Here is a 19,329-nt window from a genome sequence, read left to right on the forward strand (position 1 = left end):
TTGATTTATGTAGCTTACCATTGAAGGAGACCACAGGAGGGGGATAGACTCCGCCTACTTTTCTGCCAATTTCCACTCCTAAAGGGATCTTTACTATATAGATTTGATGTTTAAGAAGCATATTACATGCATGTCTTTTGAAAACCCTTATATGCCAAATATAAGGTTGGATTTTAGTGGGTAACACAACTTTTTTTCCAATTTTACATGTTTTTAGTAATTAATTAGTATATATTCATTAAATTGTCACAGGTTTTACAAAGAGATGAAAGTCTTACCGGAGAGCAAACCTAGGTTTCAAGAAAATTGCATTTGAAGTTGGTCTCTTTCAAACATTCATTTTGCCAGTATTTAGCATGCCGTTGAATTAACCAGTGCTATACTCAGTGAAAGAGGAGAACAAAACATTTATGGATGTCATTTAAATTGTTTATTTTTTAAACAAACACGTCTCTCTGTTTGGAAACTCTAAAATTCGCTTGACGTTTTGTCTCTTTGTGAAAACGGCACACACAATACACATGCCTAGCTCTGGGAAAATGTCTAATCTCGGGAAAATGCCTAGTGTAGGGAAAAGGCCTGCATGTAATCCAAGGAAGATGCCTTGTCTCGGGGAAATGCCTTGTCTCCTCATTAGCAGAACAAAATAGACAATATAATGTTCTGTACAAATCAGGATGTGAGCGTGTGCATGTGTGTACCTGGTGTTGAATTCTTTTGTCATGTGTGTATGTTTTCACGAAGTGACAAAAGTGTGTATAATGCAACAAGGAAAACAACAAGGAAAACAAGACCTATACATTGGGAAAGGGTAAAACCCGTCATATAAATTAACATCTCCCCAACGCAAAAAAAATACATCTTGAAAATAGTTCGTGGTACCCGCTGCTTCATTTGACTCGGACCGGCCAGCTGACCCCGGCAAGCTTGGTGGTCGAGTGGTTAAGACATCTGCACTAGTAAGCAGGAGGTCTTGGGTTCAAGTCCCACCAGAGTAAGCTTATGACTTTTTCGCAAGCTCTCGGACAAGCACTAAGCATACAGTGTTTATTTAATATATTCGTTGGGAAAGGGCAAAACCTGTTATATAAATTAAGACCTCTGGGCTTTGCTGTTTTTATGAAGTGAAAAACAAATTTGTTAATGAACTACATGCACTGTGTAATTAAAACAATATTTCAACAACTGAGTGTGGATTAGCAATTTGAAACTTTTACCTGTCATAATTGTGCACAGCATGCCTGAATTTGTAACAACAAAGTAGTCGAAAGTGTTTCAATAAATTGGGAGTATTTTTAAACACGTTTATCTTGGAATGTCTTATCACTTAGTAAAAACACTGTTGTTTGGATTTTCCGGATTTTTCTGATTTCCAGATGTTTGGAAACATGTTTTCATAATATATGGATTTTCTATTTGGCATGACTTTGCCAAAGTATTCATATTAGTTTTCAATTTTTGCACAAAATTGAATGCAAGACTTGTGCAAGTTGAGGGTTAGACAGATCATGTCCTCTTGTGTTGTTACCCCTGCTTGAATGCAATGGAACATGGTGGGGGTTTGTGGTACAAAACCTGGAGGACTTGGCAAAGCTTCTCTAGCTTGTACATTTGCTGTGTATTATTGTCCACGTTTATGATACAGAAAACCCTTCAGGTGCCATTTTGTTTTGTCATGCGCAGTATATCTGTTGTTGCTTTGATTGATCAAAAGAGCTCTTAAAGTCATTGATGGAGGTAGAGATCTTCTCAATTGACGAAGGCTTGAAAAACTCATGACAGTTTTCATGGCTTGAAACTCAAGTGGAAAAAGAAAAAGAGACAGCGAAGGGGGAGATGAATGTTTTGGAATTTTTTAATAGAAAAGATCAGCAAGTGAGGATACTGCAGGTACATGTATACATGTACATAGTGCAATAAATTGTTGAAATGGAGAATTGAGAGACATTTAGAGACAGTTTTCCCTGGATTTTTCAACTTCATTAAATCTCACCCCTGACATGTACATGCAGATGAATGCTGTCAGTCCTGTTGAATCTCGTTACAATGGGAACACTCTTTACACTGCTTGTGACTACTCTTTACACTGTTAGTGACCATTCTTTACATTGCTAATGACCACTCTTTACACTGCTAGTGACCACTCTTTACACTGCTAGTGACCACTCTTTACATTGTTAGTGACCACTCTTTACACTGTTAGTGACCACTCTTTACACTGCTCGTGACTACTCTTTACACTGCTAGTGACCACTCTTTACACTGCTAGTGACCACTCTTTACACTGCTAGTGACCACTCTTTACACTGTTAGTGACCACTCTTTACATTGTTAGTGACCACTCTTTACACTGCTAGTGACCACTCTTTACACTGCTAGTGACCACTCTTTACACTGTTAGTGACCACTCTTTACATTGTTAGTGACCATTCTTTACACTGCTAGTGACCACTCTTTACACTGTTAGTGACCACTCTTTACATTGTTAGTGACCACTCTTTACACTGCTAGTGACCTCATGCTTCTTCCATATTTGTTGGGACAAAAAATGTCATTGCACTGATTGTGTTGGGAACAGAGAAATGTCCCCATAACTTAGTCCTAATTTGGCAAACAAAAGAAATTGTCCCTTCTTGTGTTGACTCTTCTGACAGGTACTAACTTACAGGCTCTGATAGACCACACTAAAGACCAGGCAGTCAACAGCAGAGCTGAAATTGTATTGGTTGTATCCAACAAAGATGGTGTGCTGGGACTAGCTAGAGCTAGGGAGGCTGGGATACCAACGAAGGTATGAAAACACTTTGATGTCTCAAAAAGAAGAAAAAAAATTCTGCCAAAAATTCTCCACAAGTTAGCGGATAACTCATAGCTGTAGGATGTGTTCCATTTATTGAGCACTGCAGTTTTTATTCTAGGTAATTACCACGGATACCTGTTATACATATCTTTGAAATGTAGTATCTTCAGTTGGTGTGAGATTTGATGAGCAGAAAAACAGCAGTTATTGTCATTTTAAGAAGATTTTCCAACCATTTCAATTATACATGCAGGTACATGTAAGCAGACAACTTCCATATGAATGGTTTGGAGTTATTAAATAGCCATGGGCAAGTGTTACAACTGGTGAAAGCTTTCAAGTGTGTTTTCAAGTTACTGGTACTATGGTTATTTTGCATTGACTTTGACAGGTGATCAACCACAGAGACTTCAAGTCCAGGGTTGATTTTGATATGGCTTTACATGAAGCCTTAGTAGCAGCTGGTGTGGAGTTCATTTGCTTGGCTGGATTCATGCGAATATTGAGTGGGGAATTCGTGCAGCGATGGAATGGTCGTTTGGTCAACATTCATCCCTCATTACTTCCATCATTTAAAGGCATGCATGCACATCAGATGGTGCTAGAATCTGGCGTGCGACTTAGTGGTTGCACTGTTCACTATGTTGTGGTAAGTTTGAGGAACATATTGTTCCTTTCAAAGAGCAAGAGGAGGAGGTACATGTACAGTCCTTCCCTCCTCGCAAGTGCATTTTGTTCATACGCTGGGCCTTCAGGAGTTTATGTATGATGTATCTTGCAGTCCTTTTGACACCAGTTTTGTGAAAATCAGACATACCATTTTAGCACAAAGCACATTTTGCTGGGACAGGTCAGCCAAAGTTTTACAATTCATTTTTTTCAATCCAGTTCCTTTTACTTGTCTCTGATTGTGGCCTGGAGGCAAATTTGAAAAAGACAATTCCACTGAAAAGATAAATAATTTTGAAAACAAAACTTCTGTAATATTGAAGCTATCACTTTAAGTAATAAGATAGGTAATACAAAAATTAGTACATAAAGAAACACCACATCACCAAACAGGAACACTTCAACCAATTGGAGCTGCATGCACCAAAATATAAAATTGCAAACAATAAAATCACACACATATGGAAACACTTGGTTCTACAGTAGATTCCTGTTATATTGCTCCCTGATGTAACACTCTTGCCGATATAAAGCTCCTTTTTCATTTCCCCAACTGCACACTCATTGACTGTGTGCATTTTTCTGTTGTTATAGCACTCCCATTTATAACACTTTTGGGGATATAGCACTCCCTATTTTAGGTCCCGGGAACCATATTAAAACCCCTTTGCACCGGGAAACGGTATGAGCCGCCGTAAAACTTGAGATCCTCGGCCCACACTTGAGCAAACACGGTGAAAGAAAGCAGACCCTGACTCTTGTATATATGGTGATTGGCCTTTGTGTGAAGCCAACAAATGAAAAAAAAACAAGTTTGCATCATAATCACCAGCTTCACAATAGTCCCCACTTTAAAAAGAGGCAACGGGAATGTGGAAGCGTGAGTAGAACCGCATGCCACCAAACAATGAGCCTTTTCACTGTGTAATTCAAAGCATGCAGGGCCACAAACCGAGAATTTGTGGTTTGGCTGGTGGCCTTCATGGTCAAGCGAGGCTGGAATTCTTGGAGTCAGCTTTTGGAAAAAAAATCCTGTCGTCAAGGGATTAAGCATGTGAAATGATTCCGGTTACAGCAGTCTTTACCTTGAAAAGGTACTTACCTTTCTGAAATGATGTTTTGACATTCATTAATAAAGGGACAGTTTCGGGTAATAAAATCAACAAAATGGTACCAGGTACCTGTAATCAGTGGTCGAGTTCCCACATACCAGGCTACTCAGCATGGCCCTAAGAGATGCTTCTATTCAGAATAATATAATCCAAACTACTATTAATAAAACCTTTTGACATTGCTGACAAGTGTTCATTGTCCTTAAAGATTTGTAGAGAAAACACTGCTATGCAATGATTTTGGTATAGCGGTTTTTACACAATACAAGGCAGTATAATTACATGAAATCACTGAATGTCTTGGTCTGCAAAAATGGTCTTTAAAATCAAGCATATTTGTTTTATTTATGTTACATGCTTCCACATTTTAATAGTTGCTTCAGTTGGACCAGTCAACATCTCAGTTGAAATCATTGACATTTTAATTCTGTACTATTTAGCAGTGCACAATTAATCTTTGTGGAATCCTTTTCATTCCTATAACATGGGAAAGTGTGAAAAATTATGGAAAAATTCCCCCTCTGAATGACTGAGTCATTCATTTCACTGTCTGAGGAATGAAGGAAATACGAATACATGCAGGTTGGGATACTCTGAAGAGAAGAAACATTGTTCTCTAATGATGTAAAGGTTACTTACCCCCCCATACCTGCAGTATATTTGGAATTGAATGAGACAAGGGATGAGAGACTCACCTTGTGGACTTTAAAACAATTGGTGTTTCTTTGGCAATAGTAGCACTCCCTGGTCATATTCCATCATCTCAGTATCTCTGCAGTAAAAGGCTGCAAGTGTCCTGTATTCCAATTTGCTGTCTTCAAAATGTCACTCATGGTAACGCCAGCTGGCTTCGCAACATTTACATTGAAGAGTGCCTTGAATGAAGTGTCAATAGCTTGGCATAATGGATTTTGAATAGTTGATGACACTACTGGGTGATGTGGTTTTTCGTAAGAGATTACTAGATGAGTGAACTTGGCATTCCTAGAACCTAGAAGAGAACTGGTGTGACCCAGGTATTCATCTAGAACTTTGACAACACATAACTTCTTGTTCGCAGAGTATTTATGTAGAACGACCTTTCTACATGTACATGGTTTCTGCATTGTTGCACACTTGGTTAACTTTTCGAAGTTCAACACTGCCAAAGTCTCGCCCCACCTGGAGTGGGTCGAGTCTACTACTGCATACCTACCAATACATATGCATTATTCCTAGTCCATCACTTCCATTCACTAAATTCTTGATCACCAGCAGTGCACCCCCACTCACTCAACCCACCGGAAGGCGGCCACCATGTTCTTCTTTCTTTTTGATGCGCAAAGTGCGCTGAGGCCACACGGGGAGGAGGGAGGAAGATTGGTAATCTGGTAGGTATGCAGTAGTAGACTCGACCCACATTACGTGGGGTGGGGGATTCTACTGCCTGCAATTGTAATCGCCCGGAGGAAAGTTGAAAAGGAGCGAGAACGATTGCCACAATACCAAGTCTTAGCTTTGTCGAGCTTGTCCATGGCCTCCACGCATGCATGGTCAAGAGGAAGCTCAGGGTTAAGAGAATGAGAAAATGACGACCCCGGAAGGTGGCACTTAAATGTGGGTCAATTCTGATCTTCCACTGGAGGAGTAGGAGTTGGAAGTCCTAGGATCTGTATCATTTCACATTGGAGCAGGCGAAGGTGGGACTCATTTACAGAAACAGGCTCCTCCTTATCAAATGACTGACCCAAGTTTGAAACAAGCAACGGTGGGTCAGAACCAATGGAGGGATCATTAGAATAGACCTCGGCAGATGCCAGCCACGAAGGCCAAGGCAACAAAGGAAGATCCAGCTGCCCGGTGTGAGACTCTGAACAAACTGGGGGCGGTAAGTAAGGATCGGGATCAGGATGAGTAGCAGACGTTGGATGGGAATAATGCTGAATAAGGGTTGAATTAGACTCCATAAGAGCCCACAGCATATCCTCAGTGAACAGGAGCCTGACAAATTCTTGCTCTTCTTCTTCTTGGAAAATCATTCAGAAGAAGGAGAGCAGCTAGGTGCCTTGCGCTGCTGCCTCGTTATAGCTCCTGATAGCTGAGAAGAATCTAGGTTGGGAGAAAGAGCCACTGAACCAAAACCGGAGAACAACTGGCGGCTACGGGGATCAAGCTAAAGGGGATCAGCAATGGAGGGAGGCCGAAATCCCCAACGCCAGAGTAGACCTAAGGTCTCAGTGTCTCCGGGTTAAGAACGGGCTAGTAAGAGTGTTTTTTTAGTGTATATTTTTGTGTTCTTTTCTTCAGCACTATGAGGTTTGTTCCAGCTTTGCCTGTGTCTTTCCTACCAATAAATTACAGGCCTTAGCCGGTTGAATTCAGGGGGGTTGCTGTCTGGATCTGTTGTACTCCAAGTGAAGTATGCCACGCCCTTTGCCTGACATAGCTCAGAGGAATCCATGCAGCATTCCAGCTAGCCTTCCCCAGGCAATGCCGAAGAGTACCACCTGCCGTACAACATCAGCCAAGAAGACCACTTCTCCAGCGGCCCCTGTGTATACTCCTTTTCACCCAGATATTAAAGTCACCGGGCTGGATCCCTGTGAGTGCTGGGGCCCGCCCCACCTGGTGCGCCATTGAGCTATGACACCCTGGCACCCACTTATTCTTTTTCGGGTTCCACGGAGCCTTCCAGGTTTTTCACAGGTCTGCGGCTCGGGTTTTCAACTGGGCATCACCGGGTCATAGGACCTCATTTCTCCTGGTCCCTCTGCCTGGAATTCTGCAATTCCCATTGACTTTGACCAGGAATGCGCCCCAGGCATTCCACCTTCTGCGGCCCTGTTTGTTACCTCTACCGTCCGTCACCGGGAAAGGCAAGCACAAGCGCTCCTCTCCTTCATCAAATGCCTGGAAACCCAAGAAGAAGCACCGCTCCAACCACCACAAACATACTTCTGCGGCTTGCATGTCAGCCATCAGTAAAGTTGTGACCTCCGCTGCTCGCTGCCTCGGCGTTAGACTGCCACCGGCCTCCACTGCCCCGGACCCGTTTCTGGCAGTCCAGCCCCTTCCGCCCTCTCCGGCCACAAGCCATGATTATACTAAGCAAGGTTCAACACCGGAATCACACCAGCCGGGTGTTGCTCCACAGGAACAGGTCACTCCCCACAGGACTGCACTGGCTCGAAACGAGGCACTGCCCTGTCCTCAACCGGGCAACCAGCATTGTCTTCCGTGGAGGACGAAGTTGATTCTATCAGCACCCTCACTCTGTCCAATTTTCACCTCCATCGTCTTCAGCAAGACATGATTAAAGTGCTCGGCCTGCCATCAGCTGCTTCACCGTAGGAGGACACAGCATGACTGGAATCTTCCAGGTCAATTTGTTCGTTCATGCGTGGAGATATTCATGCAGGTGATATTAATCAGGTGACCGTGTCTTTGTTTCAAGATGACATGGATTTCTCTAGCCAGAATTTGGCATGCGTCCGAGTCCGCTCCAGCCTGACGGTCCTCTGTTTTACCACCTGCCAATCTCTGGGGCATCCTTGGCTCTTGACTTTACTTCAGTCCAAGTAGGTGACCGTGTCATAGGTTGAAGATGGCATGGATTTCATCAGCGTCCTCACCCCTTATGACATGTTCCAGATTCTCAGTCCTCCGTCAGCCACCCTTCCGGAGGAAGACACTGACCACGCCCGTGCCAGTCAACCGACCACCCCACTTCTTCAGCCTCCGCCCTCAGATACTCTTGCTACGTGGGTCCCAGGCGTGAAGTAGGCTCTTCACCTTACCGGACCACTCCTTTTGTAATCCGGAGCGGCCCTGGTGTATACAATGCTGGCAATGCACACTGTTCTTCACCGTCCCTTTATCTAGGGCCTTCCGGAAGAACAGCTCCGAGACAACTGAAGTGGAACACTGTTATAACAAGATCCTGGGAACTTTACAAATTCCTTGTGTTATCAGTTATGGAAAACAAACCCCCCCAAAAAAAACACTTGGGACGCCCCAGAAAAAATTGAAAAATAATTTTTTTTTTCCTTTTCATAAATATAACCTTGTATTTTCAGTGCTCATCTTATCCGTCTTCAAGTATACATGTGTTGCGGTAGTCCATTAGGCTCCCACCTCAGATGAACATGACCCACAGCCCTACTTATCTAGACGGCCATTACACGCAGATGCCCCTAGCCTCTGACATATGTACGGCATGGGCATCCAGTATGTAATCCAGACAGTAGCACTTCCCGGGCCAACTTCCCGAATTGCTGCCCCAGTGAATACGCCATCGGTACGTGGACCCAATCCTGAGTCTCCATTACAGCCTTCTGAAGCTGCTCTCGCTGCCATTGGTAGGCCCGCTCGGGCCACGGGGAAGTGAACCCACACCTTACGCGGTGATCTCTAATGACCACTACAGGTCTACACCTACCGGCATTTGAGACTACGTCACCAGGCACCTAGACAGGAACAAGCAAATAGCATTTTTGGGGGCTTTATAGCTCTGCCCTGGTGAATTCGCCATCATGACACAGACCTGCTGTTGCGTCTCTCCAGTCCACATCCCTAACAGTCTTCAAGCCGTTGGGGTTTTTACATGCCCCTTGGCACCCTGTAATCTGGAGTTTCCCTAAGGGGGCCCTCCTGAAGAAATTTTGCAAATGTATTCCCACTGTGGCTCACCACATACAATCCTGTGATCTGCAGAATGGCCACTCTGTGGTCCCCACTTACATGGTTCCACATGACCACAGATTCTGCCATGCAGCTTTGCCATATTGTGTTGTATTCAAGTCCATCACAATTCCCTGCAAGTGCTTGTAAATCCATCACAAGTCATTCAGTCTTAAGCCAATTCACAAGTTATTCCAAATGAGCTGTGACAAAAGCATTCTTTATATAACCGAAGCCAGGAATGTGTGTTATAAACTATAAAATGATTCCATAAATCTGCATCTGTTCGACATCAACGGCAACCAATGAGCATTTTTTATTGTTCCCACATTTATTCCAACCACATGAAAAGAGAAGCAAAAACCTGATTCCTCACGCCTCTCTGTTTGTCTGGAATAAACTGAGGACAACGTGGTCGATCAAAAAGATCTCTCAGTTATGATCAATCAAATACCTTGTGATGTGTTTAGAATAATAAACTTCACTGTTATAGGACAACATGTTTAATGTGCATGTGAAATTTTAAAAAGCAAATAAATGTGAAAGCATTGATCCAGGGATTTTTAAAGACTTTCAATCGCCATGGATGACAATGAAGCTAACAGTAACTACACTGCATGCACATGTTGGCCTGTGTGTACCTGCAAGAATGTGAAGGCTCATCAACTAAAGGCCCCATCCATTTACATGTTCATGTAAGTAGTCTTTCCAACACAGATTGTGGCACAGTGAGACATTTTTTATTTAATTATTCGTCTGTCTTGATTTTCGACACTAGCTTGCTGACATGAATGATTGATAGTCCTTGTTAACTCGCTCACTGCAGTGCGGCCGCCCGTGCATGAGATGGTTGCTGAAGAAGCATGATGTCATGAAAGAATATTGCGATTAGATAGCTGTGTCTTGCCAAATGTATGTCATGAAAAAACACGGTCTCATTAACGGGTATGCTAAATCTTTTTGAAGCAATATGAATAATTCAGTGTTGGTTGATTAGTTGCACTCTTGAGATGCGAGAATAGTCGAGCGAACTTGTTTGGGGCATATTTTATCAGAATTGGGATGGGAAGTTTTGTTTTGGCATTTGTGTTAATGCAAAATATCATTGATTTTATAATCGTGCACTACGCATGTCATGACGACAGGAAACTGGCAAACTATGTCTGTATATCACATTGTAAGCATGCGTGACGCATCTGGAGGGGCATGCGATAAGCCTCGTGCTGCGGCTGGAAATTTTGTGGAAATGGTCGCTTGAGTACAAGCAGTACAACTTCAAATTAAATTCATGGTCACAGAAAACACGAACATAGACATGAGATCAATTTTTGTGAATGAACCTGCAGAAAAATTTGGCGGCAGCGTTTTTCGACTCACAACTATAGAGCTGCATTCGATGTTGTGGAACATACAACTTTTTTTGGCAGGAACTGTATATTGACTGGTTGCCGCATTCCCATCATACCTTTGTTGGCAATGGTTTGGCCTGGCAGGAACCAGTGTGGTGCACTGCGCACGTGTTTTCACCACCGCAATTGGCAAACACTTTATAAGTGGGTTGTCAACAATGGTTTTTCAAGTAACGGAGTCACGGAAACCTTCGTTGTACCATTGTACCAGGAATTTTGTACAACAGATTTTTTCCCCATAGAAATGTGTAGGTTTTCGCCGGGACCACAGATTCGTGTTTGTTATAATCAGAATTTCGTTACAACTGATTTCGTAAATAAAGATAGTCAACTGTGCTTGCAATGCCTGGCGTGCCGCAGAGTTGTCTGGAAGCCACCTTATTATTGCACATGCACAGTGTTAGGGCACTGCTGAGAGGACTAGCCACTGGTGACCGGCACATAATCATTACAATAATGCACTGTCTCAGCAATTATCAATTTGACTGTAGCACACGTGCAGATTTTCACACTGTACGAGTGACCACACAAATAGGAATCACAGAGCAACAAATCTGTATTTAAAACACCTTTGGGTTTTTTGGGGGGGTTATTCTCTCACGTAAACAATATTTATTTGACATCAAATGGAAAGATAAATGATGATACTTACTAAGTTTAAGGGGTTTGTGACGTTGAAAAACCCTTTATGCTGGCCCCTAGTTTTGTTTTGTTTGTGTTTGGAGTTGAACGTCGGCATCAGCGCTGCTTTTTTATGACGTAATGCCTTCTGCAACGAATACCACGGTGTTAGTAAATACCACGCTATTTTTTTACAGATACCTAAGCCTAATAGACAGTGTGTTCGGAGTTCCCTCCCCTCAGTCAAGAATTTAATCTGACTATAGCGGGATTTCACATTAGTGCCATCTGCACATATCTGCATCAAAACTGAGGCTCTCTGTGTTGAACTTCGTCGTGCGCGCCCACAGAGTCCACACAGTACATGGAGTATCCGGTTTGTAAGTGTGACGCCACTTCAGTTTAAACCACGCCCACTGCACAAGATACATGACCATCGCAGGTACCTTAGTTCGCGGTCAATTGTCGTTATTTTTTCTTTTGATTTTACATGTCGAGTCATCCTGAAAAGTCTGAATTTAATTTACCTTTATGTATTTTATGTCTTAACTCCTTACTTCCAATCGTCTGATCGTATTAAGAATTGAAGCTGACACATACAGCCTCGTTTTCAAACATGGAAGTTCGCAAATCGACACTAAAAATGTCATATTGGGATCCCTCTATGACGTACCCCCAGACTTATGGTGAGGGTTACAAAAAAGTGCCCAATGTGACCAATCCCGTGGCAATGTTAAACCTGCGGAAAGAACCATGCTCCCATCCTTCTGCTCTGAAATATCCCTTTGGTTGCTTTGGTCAGAATATCCACGGACCCATCATTATCCAGTAAGCGAAAGAGACTAGCTAACACCAATATAGACGACATGTAGATGATTTCGTTTTCTTTTCAATCCTTGTAAAGTTTTGTATTGTTGGAGAGATTCAAAAATCATTTCAATTACTTCAAAGGGTGGATCAGACTGCATCATGTGGGGCAATTTACAAGGTGAGTTTCTCAATAGTGAAATATAATCCAAAAAGGTTTGCGGGTACACCATGTTGGAAATATCTCTTTTGTGAAGAGAAGAAGGACTAAACTCCCTGTAAAATTAGTCTTTCTGGCAAGCTGTCATTTTAAAGGAAACAGTGAAAGAAGGCCATTTCCAATAATGCGTCTAAAGATGCTTTTTGGAAAATTGCCATTAGAAGTACACACGAGCATTGACTTGAAATGTGTGTGTGGTTACCTATAATTCTGTGGTTCAGTGCTGCATTCGACTGAACTTGAGAATGTGTCCCAGATTCTGATTTCAGGTGCATTCAAAACATGACTCAGCAACCTTTGATCTGAAAATGAATTGCTAGAGTATTGCTTTTCTTGGAACATATAGTATTCACTCTGCTGAAACTTCATGATTGTTTTTAGGCACCCTTCATTAGATTTTGCACAAATGGCAAATGATGGACTGTACCTATAAGCAGAGATGTACATGTTTGTATATGTGTGGATTTCTGGAAGTTTTTGAAGGTGAGATCTTTCATTTTTGGAAATGTGGTTTTGAGTAGACAGCTAAAGTAGTCTAACTTGGAAAGAAAGACAAGAAATCTTCTTATTCGACTAAGATTGTGGTTGTGCCTGTTTAAGGAATTACAAAGTTGAGTAATATGACGAGACCTGTTCATGTCATTGTCAGCAACAGCACTTTAATTCTTACAGATGGTGAAAAAGTATTTCATTGTCAAAGGTGAAAAATGGGGTGTTGGAGAGACTCCAAGTGAGTAGGGGAAGAGGCAATGAAAACTCTGTCTTGTCTTTGTTCATCAGGAGTTTATTGGAAACTATTCAGGATTGAGCATCTTGGAAACATTGAGAAAGCTTGAACAGAGCACAGACTCCATCGTCACTCAATATCTCTTATTCTGTGTGGCATTGAAAGTCAAAAATTAAGTGTATGTTGTAAGCATAAATGAGGTGAATGGGTGAATTGAGTTCTGACTACGTGACCAATGGTGTGTAAGTAGTAAGTGAAAAGCTGTGGACCAATAACGGAACCTTGGGGAACACCACATTTGAGTTTGGCCTCGGTAGACAGAGCTTCCTTTGTATTGATTTGACTCGTTCTGCCACTCAAATATGAACAAAACTAGTGATGATGGACATTGCCATCTAGACTGAAGTCATTATTTAGACACTGTAATAGGATCAAAATGATGCTAAGTAAAGCAAAAATAAGAAACAATATTTGTTGTAATTTATTTTTAGAAATAGCATCACCTTGTTTGCCCACGATTTTTCAGATCCATAGGCGATTTCTGTAATGGTTCACAAAGAAATTGTGGCGGGGTATTGGGGACTGGCCTATGGGCCTTGAAAACTTTTGACTTTGGTTCATTTAAGACCACTCCTCTGGCTTTTTCTGCTACTTTTGGATATCAAGATTTCATAAAATGAAATATTACTAATACTGGCTTCTACGTTAAGTTTTTCGGGGCAAAGCCAATTGTCCGTAACCACAAAGGCTAATTTAAAAACTTGTGGATTAAAGATTTTGAAGTAAACATTTACACATAGAGTATGTGTACCATACAAGTTACATTCCCATATTCTTAAAATGATTAAAAACTGAAGGTTCTACTGTTTGAGTCCATAATTTGTTATTTTATATTTGGATTATTTAGGACTTTTGAAACCTCAATGCTCACACAAAACAATCATTCTTTTTCGCAGTGAAGTTTGAGACTTCATTTATTCTAACTACAGGTAGAACTACTATTACATGTGATGAGCTTTCACGTTGTACTTCATGTTTTTCTGTTCAACTTTTGATTATTGCAAAAGCAGTGCTGTCAAGAGTAAAAGTGTTAAACTCTAGAATTGATTTGCACTTACAATATCAACACAGCCTTAACAGTAAAGTTTCTGGATTCACAGGCCTTAAAACCAAATTCATTTTAAACATACACGTGTGGATAATTTCTGTGGCTAGTGCTATTGCATTTAACTGTGCTAACCCTCCTGCTGCTGTAACCGTCAAAAACAGTCCAAAATTCCTTCCACTTGATTTGCCCAGTACACAGACACATATAAGAAATTTGACTGCTTTTGACTGATATGATAACTGTGTCAAGAATGTATCTTTGCATAGGAGGGTTTAATTAATGTGAATATGAATCGGACAGTGTCTAAAAGTTATACTGTGACTGGAATCACTGTACTTGTTGAACCCACAAGCTACCCTCCTAGCTGTGTCCAATAGAAACTGAACCTCAAAATAATGACAGTTCATTGTGCCACCTACACATAAATGTAAAAACAAATTCCTTCAACCACTTGTCAACGGTGTTATTCCACAGGTAACTTAATAATGGTATTATTTTGGGCAAAAAATAATGACACACAGTCCTTTATAAAGGTTTTAGTTTACAAATGCTGACCCTTGGGTTGTCATTTGTTCAGGATTTGTGCAACATTGCTTATTGCATCATTGCTTTTTAAACTCCGAGACAGTGTTGTGGAGCAGTGCTACAGTAGCCAGCCATGGCCCACAGCCGCTTTGGGTAATAAATAAGCTCAACCTCTAAGGCATAATTCAAATCTCTATAATTGTACAAACAAAAGGAGAATCAATCAAGCATGGAGAAGAGATTGAACATCACATGGTATTGCATGCTGAATTCACCGGACCATGTAATATTTAAACAACCTATAGATGTGTTATGACCTACATGTAGGAAGCCCCTGCATGTTTACACATCAGTTTATGTGGAACTCAAAGGAGAATGGATTGAATTAATTATGAATAATTTAATGTTGCAAAAATATGTTACACTATTGCTGTGTTATAACTGGCTATCATGAAGAAACCCTTTTTCGGGGAAGGAGAGTAATATGTTTTCAAGAGATAAGGGGTCGAGTTGGTATCTGTTTAGAATATGCTTATATCTTGTGCGCTGAATTGGATTCTGGTTCTCTTTGTATAGGAGGAGGTAGATGCTGGAGCTATCCTTGTTCAGGAGGCTGTTTCTGTTCTGCCAGGAGACACTGTTGAGACACTCCAGCAACGCGTCAAGACAGCTGAACATATTGCCTACCCAAAAGCCCTGGAACTTGTTGCTGATGGTTCAGCTTGGCTAGGCAGTGATGGCAAGGTTGAGTGGAAAATTAAATAAACCAGCTTTTGATCTGTATTTGGCAGGATGTACGTAGACCTTTTCTGCAGGAATAGGTTGCTTTAAATGTCGTTGCTGATATTGTTGAACAGGTTTATTGGTTGTAGTTTAGACATGAAACTATATTCTACATACAGTACATGGGAATACTCTCCATGCTGAAAACAATGTGAGCTGCTCCCTTTAATTATGCACCCAGACCTGCTAACTACATGTAGTATGATGTTGCCATATTTCGTACAGGAATTTGTTGAAAATGCCATATTTTTCCCCCGTATCAATATGGGTTTTGACCATTATGCTAGAAAACGGCCGTGAGTGTAGACTACACTCATCTACACCATTATCTTGTAAGCTAGGGCATCCTTGATTGGTGTGGGATGTAACAGATGCATTGAGGACCTGGCGTATTAACCAATTGTAAGGTTCCATACAAAAGGGCTAGGCATTATGATAGATGAACGGCCATCAATACCACACAGACCATGCTTGCTACAGCTGATGGCTTTATTATTTAGTTTGAGTATGAAACAGTACTGGCATGAAATGATTGTTTAAACATGGTTGAGAATACTCAGAGAAATGACGTTTCATGCAGCCATTCAGAAAGGAGAAAATCGTGAATGTTTATGTGTGACTGAACGTATATTTTTGCCTAATTCTGGATTGCACATGCAAAGAATGTACTCAACTACACGTGCCTAATTGATTTTATGGACGTCAGAGTCTTGCAGTTATGTAATTCGTCAGTAAAAGGTTTATCAGTCTGTGCCTGTTTTAAGCCATCACATCAAGGTAAAATTTGCCAAAGCATTCAAATGTACTAGAATTCTGTTTCATGAACTGAATTTTAATGCTGTCAGAAAATCTGCTTTTATGGTGGTTCTGGCTGTAAAATGGATTTGTTGTGTGATGAGTTTTATGTGCAAAGAAGTGTTGACCAAATCTGAAGCTAGTCAAAGTAGTCCAGTGCCAGAAGTGGCATTGGCACTTTCTACGATGCTGCAATATTCCGAGTTGAAAAGCTTAAATGTGGAAAATAATTTTGAAGAAGGTCTATCTCTTTGACACAGTGTGGGTATGGGTGATTAATCCCATTTTACTTGAATAGTTTTGAAATGACTGTATTATCATAATTACAAATCACCGTGGAGCACTGCAGCAACATGAAACCTTTGTAAGCTTGTCGATACGATTATCTTTGAAAAATAAGATTTTTAATGACAAATACAATTTGTTATTTTCAGAATACAGTTTTGTGATCCTTAAGGTTGGCAGGTCTGTGCACCATGCATAAATAACGACATGTATGATGAAAACTGCATGTGTTTTTTCAAATGCGGATGTTTTCAGATATTTTTTACCATAAAACAGAACATGAAATCATGGTAGCTGGCACTGAATTGGTGGATGTATGATTTGTGCCATGCACAGTGTTGTTGCACACAAATGGCCATGGAGTTGTAGAAGACACACAATAAAAAAATAGCCCCACCTTCATCAAAAGCTAGTATTTGGATAAACCCTAAAGATTCTCAGCAAGAGTAATACTGGGTTAAATCCTCTCCTTCAAGGTGCAGTAGTAACTGCATTAGGTATGGTTATGTTGAATAGACTATGATGATAAACATACATTACAAGTACATTTATGTTGATAGAGACTAAGATCCAACCAAACATGAATCATAAATGAATCATAAGGCACCAAAGCCACTTTTGAGAGAAAGACCTTTAAAACTATTGCACAGTGCAAATCATTGGGCAGCCTGAACATTTTGTCATTCCCATTTCATTGTAATGCCAAACTGAATGATGCACTAATACAAAGAGCTCTGTTTTCTCCATAGAGCTTTATATAAAAACTAGAGCACTAACTTTTCATTCTCCATCCAGAGAAAGTTTGACGTCGTCCAGGGCGCAGACATTTTGAATCCATGTGCGTGCTTGTAGAACATTCAAAATTAGATAGAATGGATATCAAATTATGTAGTCTAAATGCAACACTCAAGTACAACGTAGTTTAAAACAAATGTTTCCCTAACATTCTAGCAAGGTAGTCTGATTTCGTATGCATGTCTTTCGATGGCTGTCTTTCAATGAATAAGTTCTGCTAAATTAAAAAGTCGCTCCCTCAATACAGTCAGTGTTAAGTGAGTTGACAGGTACTGATAAATCCAATTGAAATATGTCACAGCAAAATTCATGTGCAGCGCTTATGCACACGCGTTCGTGTTTTTTGGTGCAGAGCAAACTGAAACGCTCATTTATTGATTTTGTGTTCAGGTTGTTTGCTTATTGTTTACAGACAGATATGCAAACAGCCGTACAAAAGCCATACAAAATTTCAAGTTTTCCCTAGGTTCATGCACAAACATACAGCCCAGCAGGCATTACTTTGTGAGTCAGTGCTCTATATTTTATATGTAGCTCTATGGTTTATTTAATTGTTGCATAATTGCAAAGTATGACTTTGTGCAATCCACTTGAGGATTAGGTACCCTTAAGTATGCACGATATGCTTTTTGAAATATTTTTTAGTACAGCACCGTGGCCCATGTCACCCTAGACTGAATTGTTATGATTTAGGACAAGCAAACTAGAACAATTACTGAAAAAAATTGCCTTGAGACTGATTTGTTGGGAGCTGGTCACACTCTTTGTTTGTTGTGATGTCGGAAATATTGAATGCAGTATTTCAAAAATGTTGCATTTCAAAAATATTGCAACTAAACATAAGGAAATGTCCTCATTTTGAAATTACACATCATTTTTTTTCTGTGTCAGGTTTTGTGATTTATGTCTCTATAGTATGGCATGGGTAAAAAAATTTGTTGTATTTTATCTCAAAACATGCTCTATATTTTGTATATGCAGAAGGCTTTATGTCTAAGACACGGAATGAATGAGAATATTTGTACCGGTAGGCCTACTGTGGTTTTCATAAACTATTGTTCATTGTAGAGGGTTTCTAATGAGTGTAGGTTGATGGCAACAGTTTCTAAGACGTAGCATTATATATAAACGGATATCCTATGGTCCTGAAAGGGTTGCATTATGAGCAAGATTTTTGTGGGGTTTTTTTTATCCGGGAATAAACATGCTTGGCTGGTCTCAAGGGAACATGCTTTGTAAGTATAAACCCTTCCACTAATAAACTCTAATGTATGTGAGCATACGCACAAATGGCATGTGGAGGCGAAAAGCTTGAGCAGCCCATTGAATGATTGAAAATGTACAGGGGCATATACTTCAACGTCATTTTTCTCTCAGCATGTGCACTTTTTGTCACTTTCGTCTTTGGAAAATCCTGTAAAATCATTATAGCTGTTACTTTCTGGTGTGAGAGTAACTTTTGGAGGACAAAATAAAAATTTAGAAGAGGTCAAAAGAAACCAGTAATGTTCCCTTTTGTGTGAGTTTTAAAAGAAATTGTGCACCATTATCAGTCAATGCATGACGGTACATGAAAAGAGAACGGAGTTCGTTTTTTCCCATATCCTAAATGCAAAATGCAGCGAGCAGAATAGAGAAACACAACAAACAATAGAGACATGGAAACGGGCGGCTTGTTGGAGCCAGGGGCACGGGTCTACTCAAGGCATTTTGAGGGAGGTTGGGTCAGTGATGACCCCATAGACACCAATTACAGGCTGACCCTTTTGCTGAAACCAGAGCGGGGGCAAGATAAGGGTGATCCATGAGCTGAAAGAACTCTCCAAAGAAGAGAAAAGGTGAGCAGGATAACTAAGTGGTTATAAAAAGAGGGACCTAATAATCATGATGGAGGTACGGAGCCCCAAAAGGATACCAAAAAAATTGTTATCTCGTGCGCACGACATAATTTGGGATTTCCCGGAAGCCAATTTGAAGTAGATCAGGTGACGGTTCCATGTGATTACAACGTCAT

The 19,329-nt window shown here is 40.8% G+C and overlaps 1 protein-coding gene across 2 annotated transcripts in view; it reads left to right on the forward strand.

Annotated features, from left to right (window-relative positions):
* gart (phosphoribosylglycinamide formyltransferase, phosphoribosylglycinamide synthetase, phosphoribosylaminoimidazole synthetase) overlaps positions 1-18,814 on the forward strand; it is a 135,654-nt gene extending 116,840 nt beyond the window's left edge. For both annotated transcript variants that reach the window (XM_022226874.2, XM_087146574.1), the window contains 3 exons: positions 2,655-2,791; positions 3,192-3,449; positions 15,234-18,814. In XM_022226874.2, coding sequence (XP_022082566.2) covers positions 2,655-2,791; positions 3,192-3,449; positions 15,234-15,422 — 584 coding nt within the window. In that variant the 3' untranslated portion in view covers positions 15,423-18,814. The remainder of the gene's footprint in view (positions 1-2,654; positions 2,792-3,191; positions 3,450-15,233) is intronic.
* Positions 18,815-19,329: the final 515 nt, after the last annotated feature.

Source organism: Acanthaster planci, linkage group LG15 (assembly GCF_054643075.1).
Source record: "Acanthaster planci isolate LZ-2023a linkage group LG15, COTS_SCS, whole genome shotgun sequence".
NCBI lineage: Eukaryota > Metazoa > Echinodermata > Asteroidea > Valvatida > Acanthasteridae > Acanthaster > Acanthaster planci.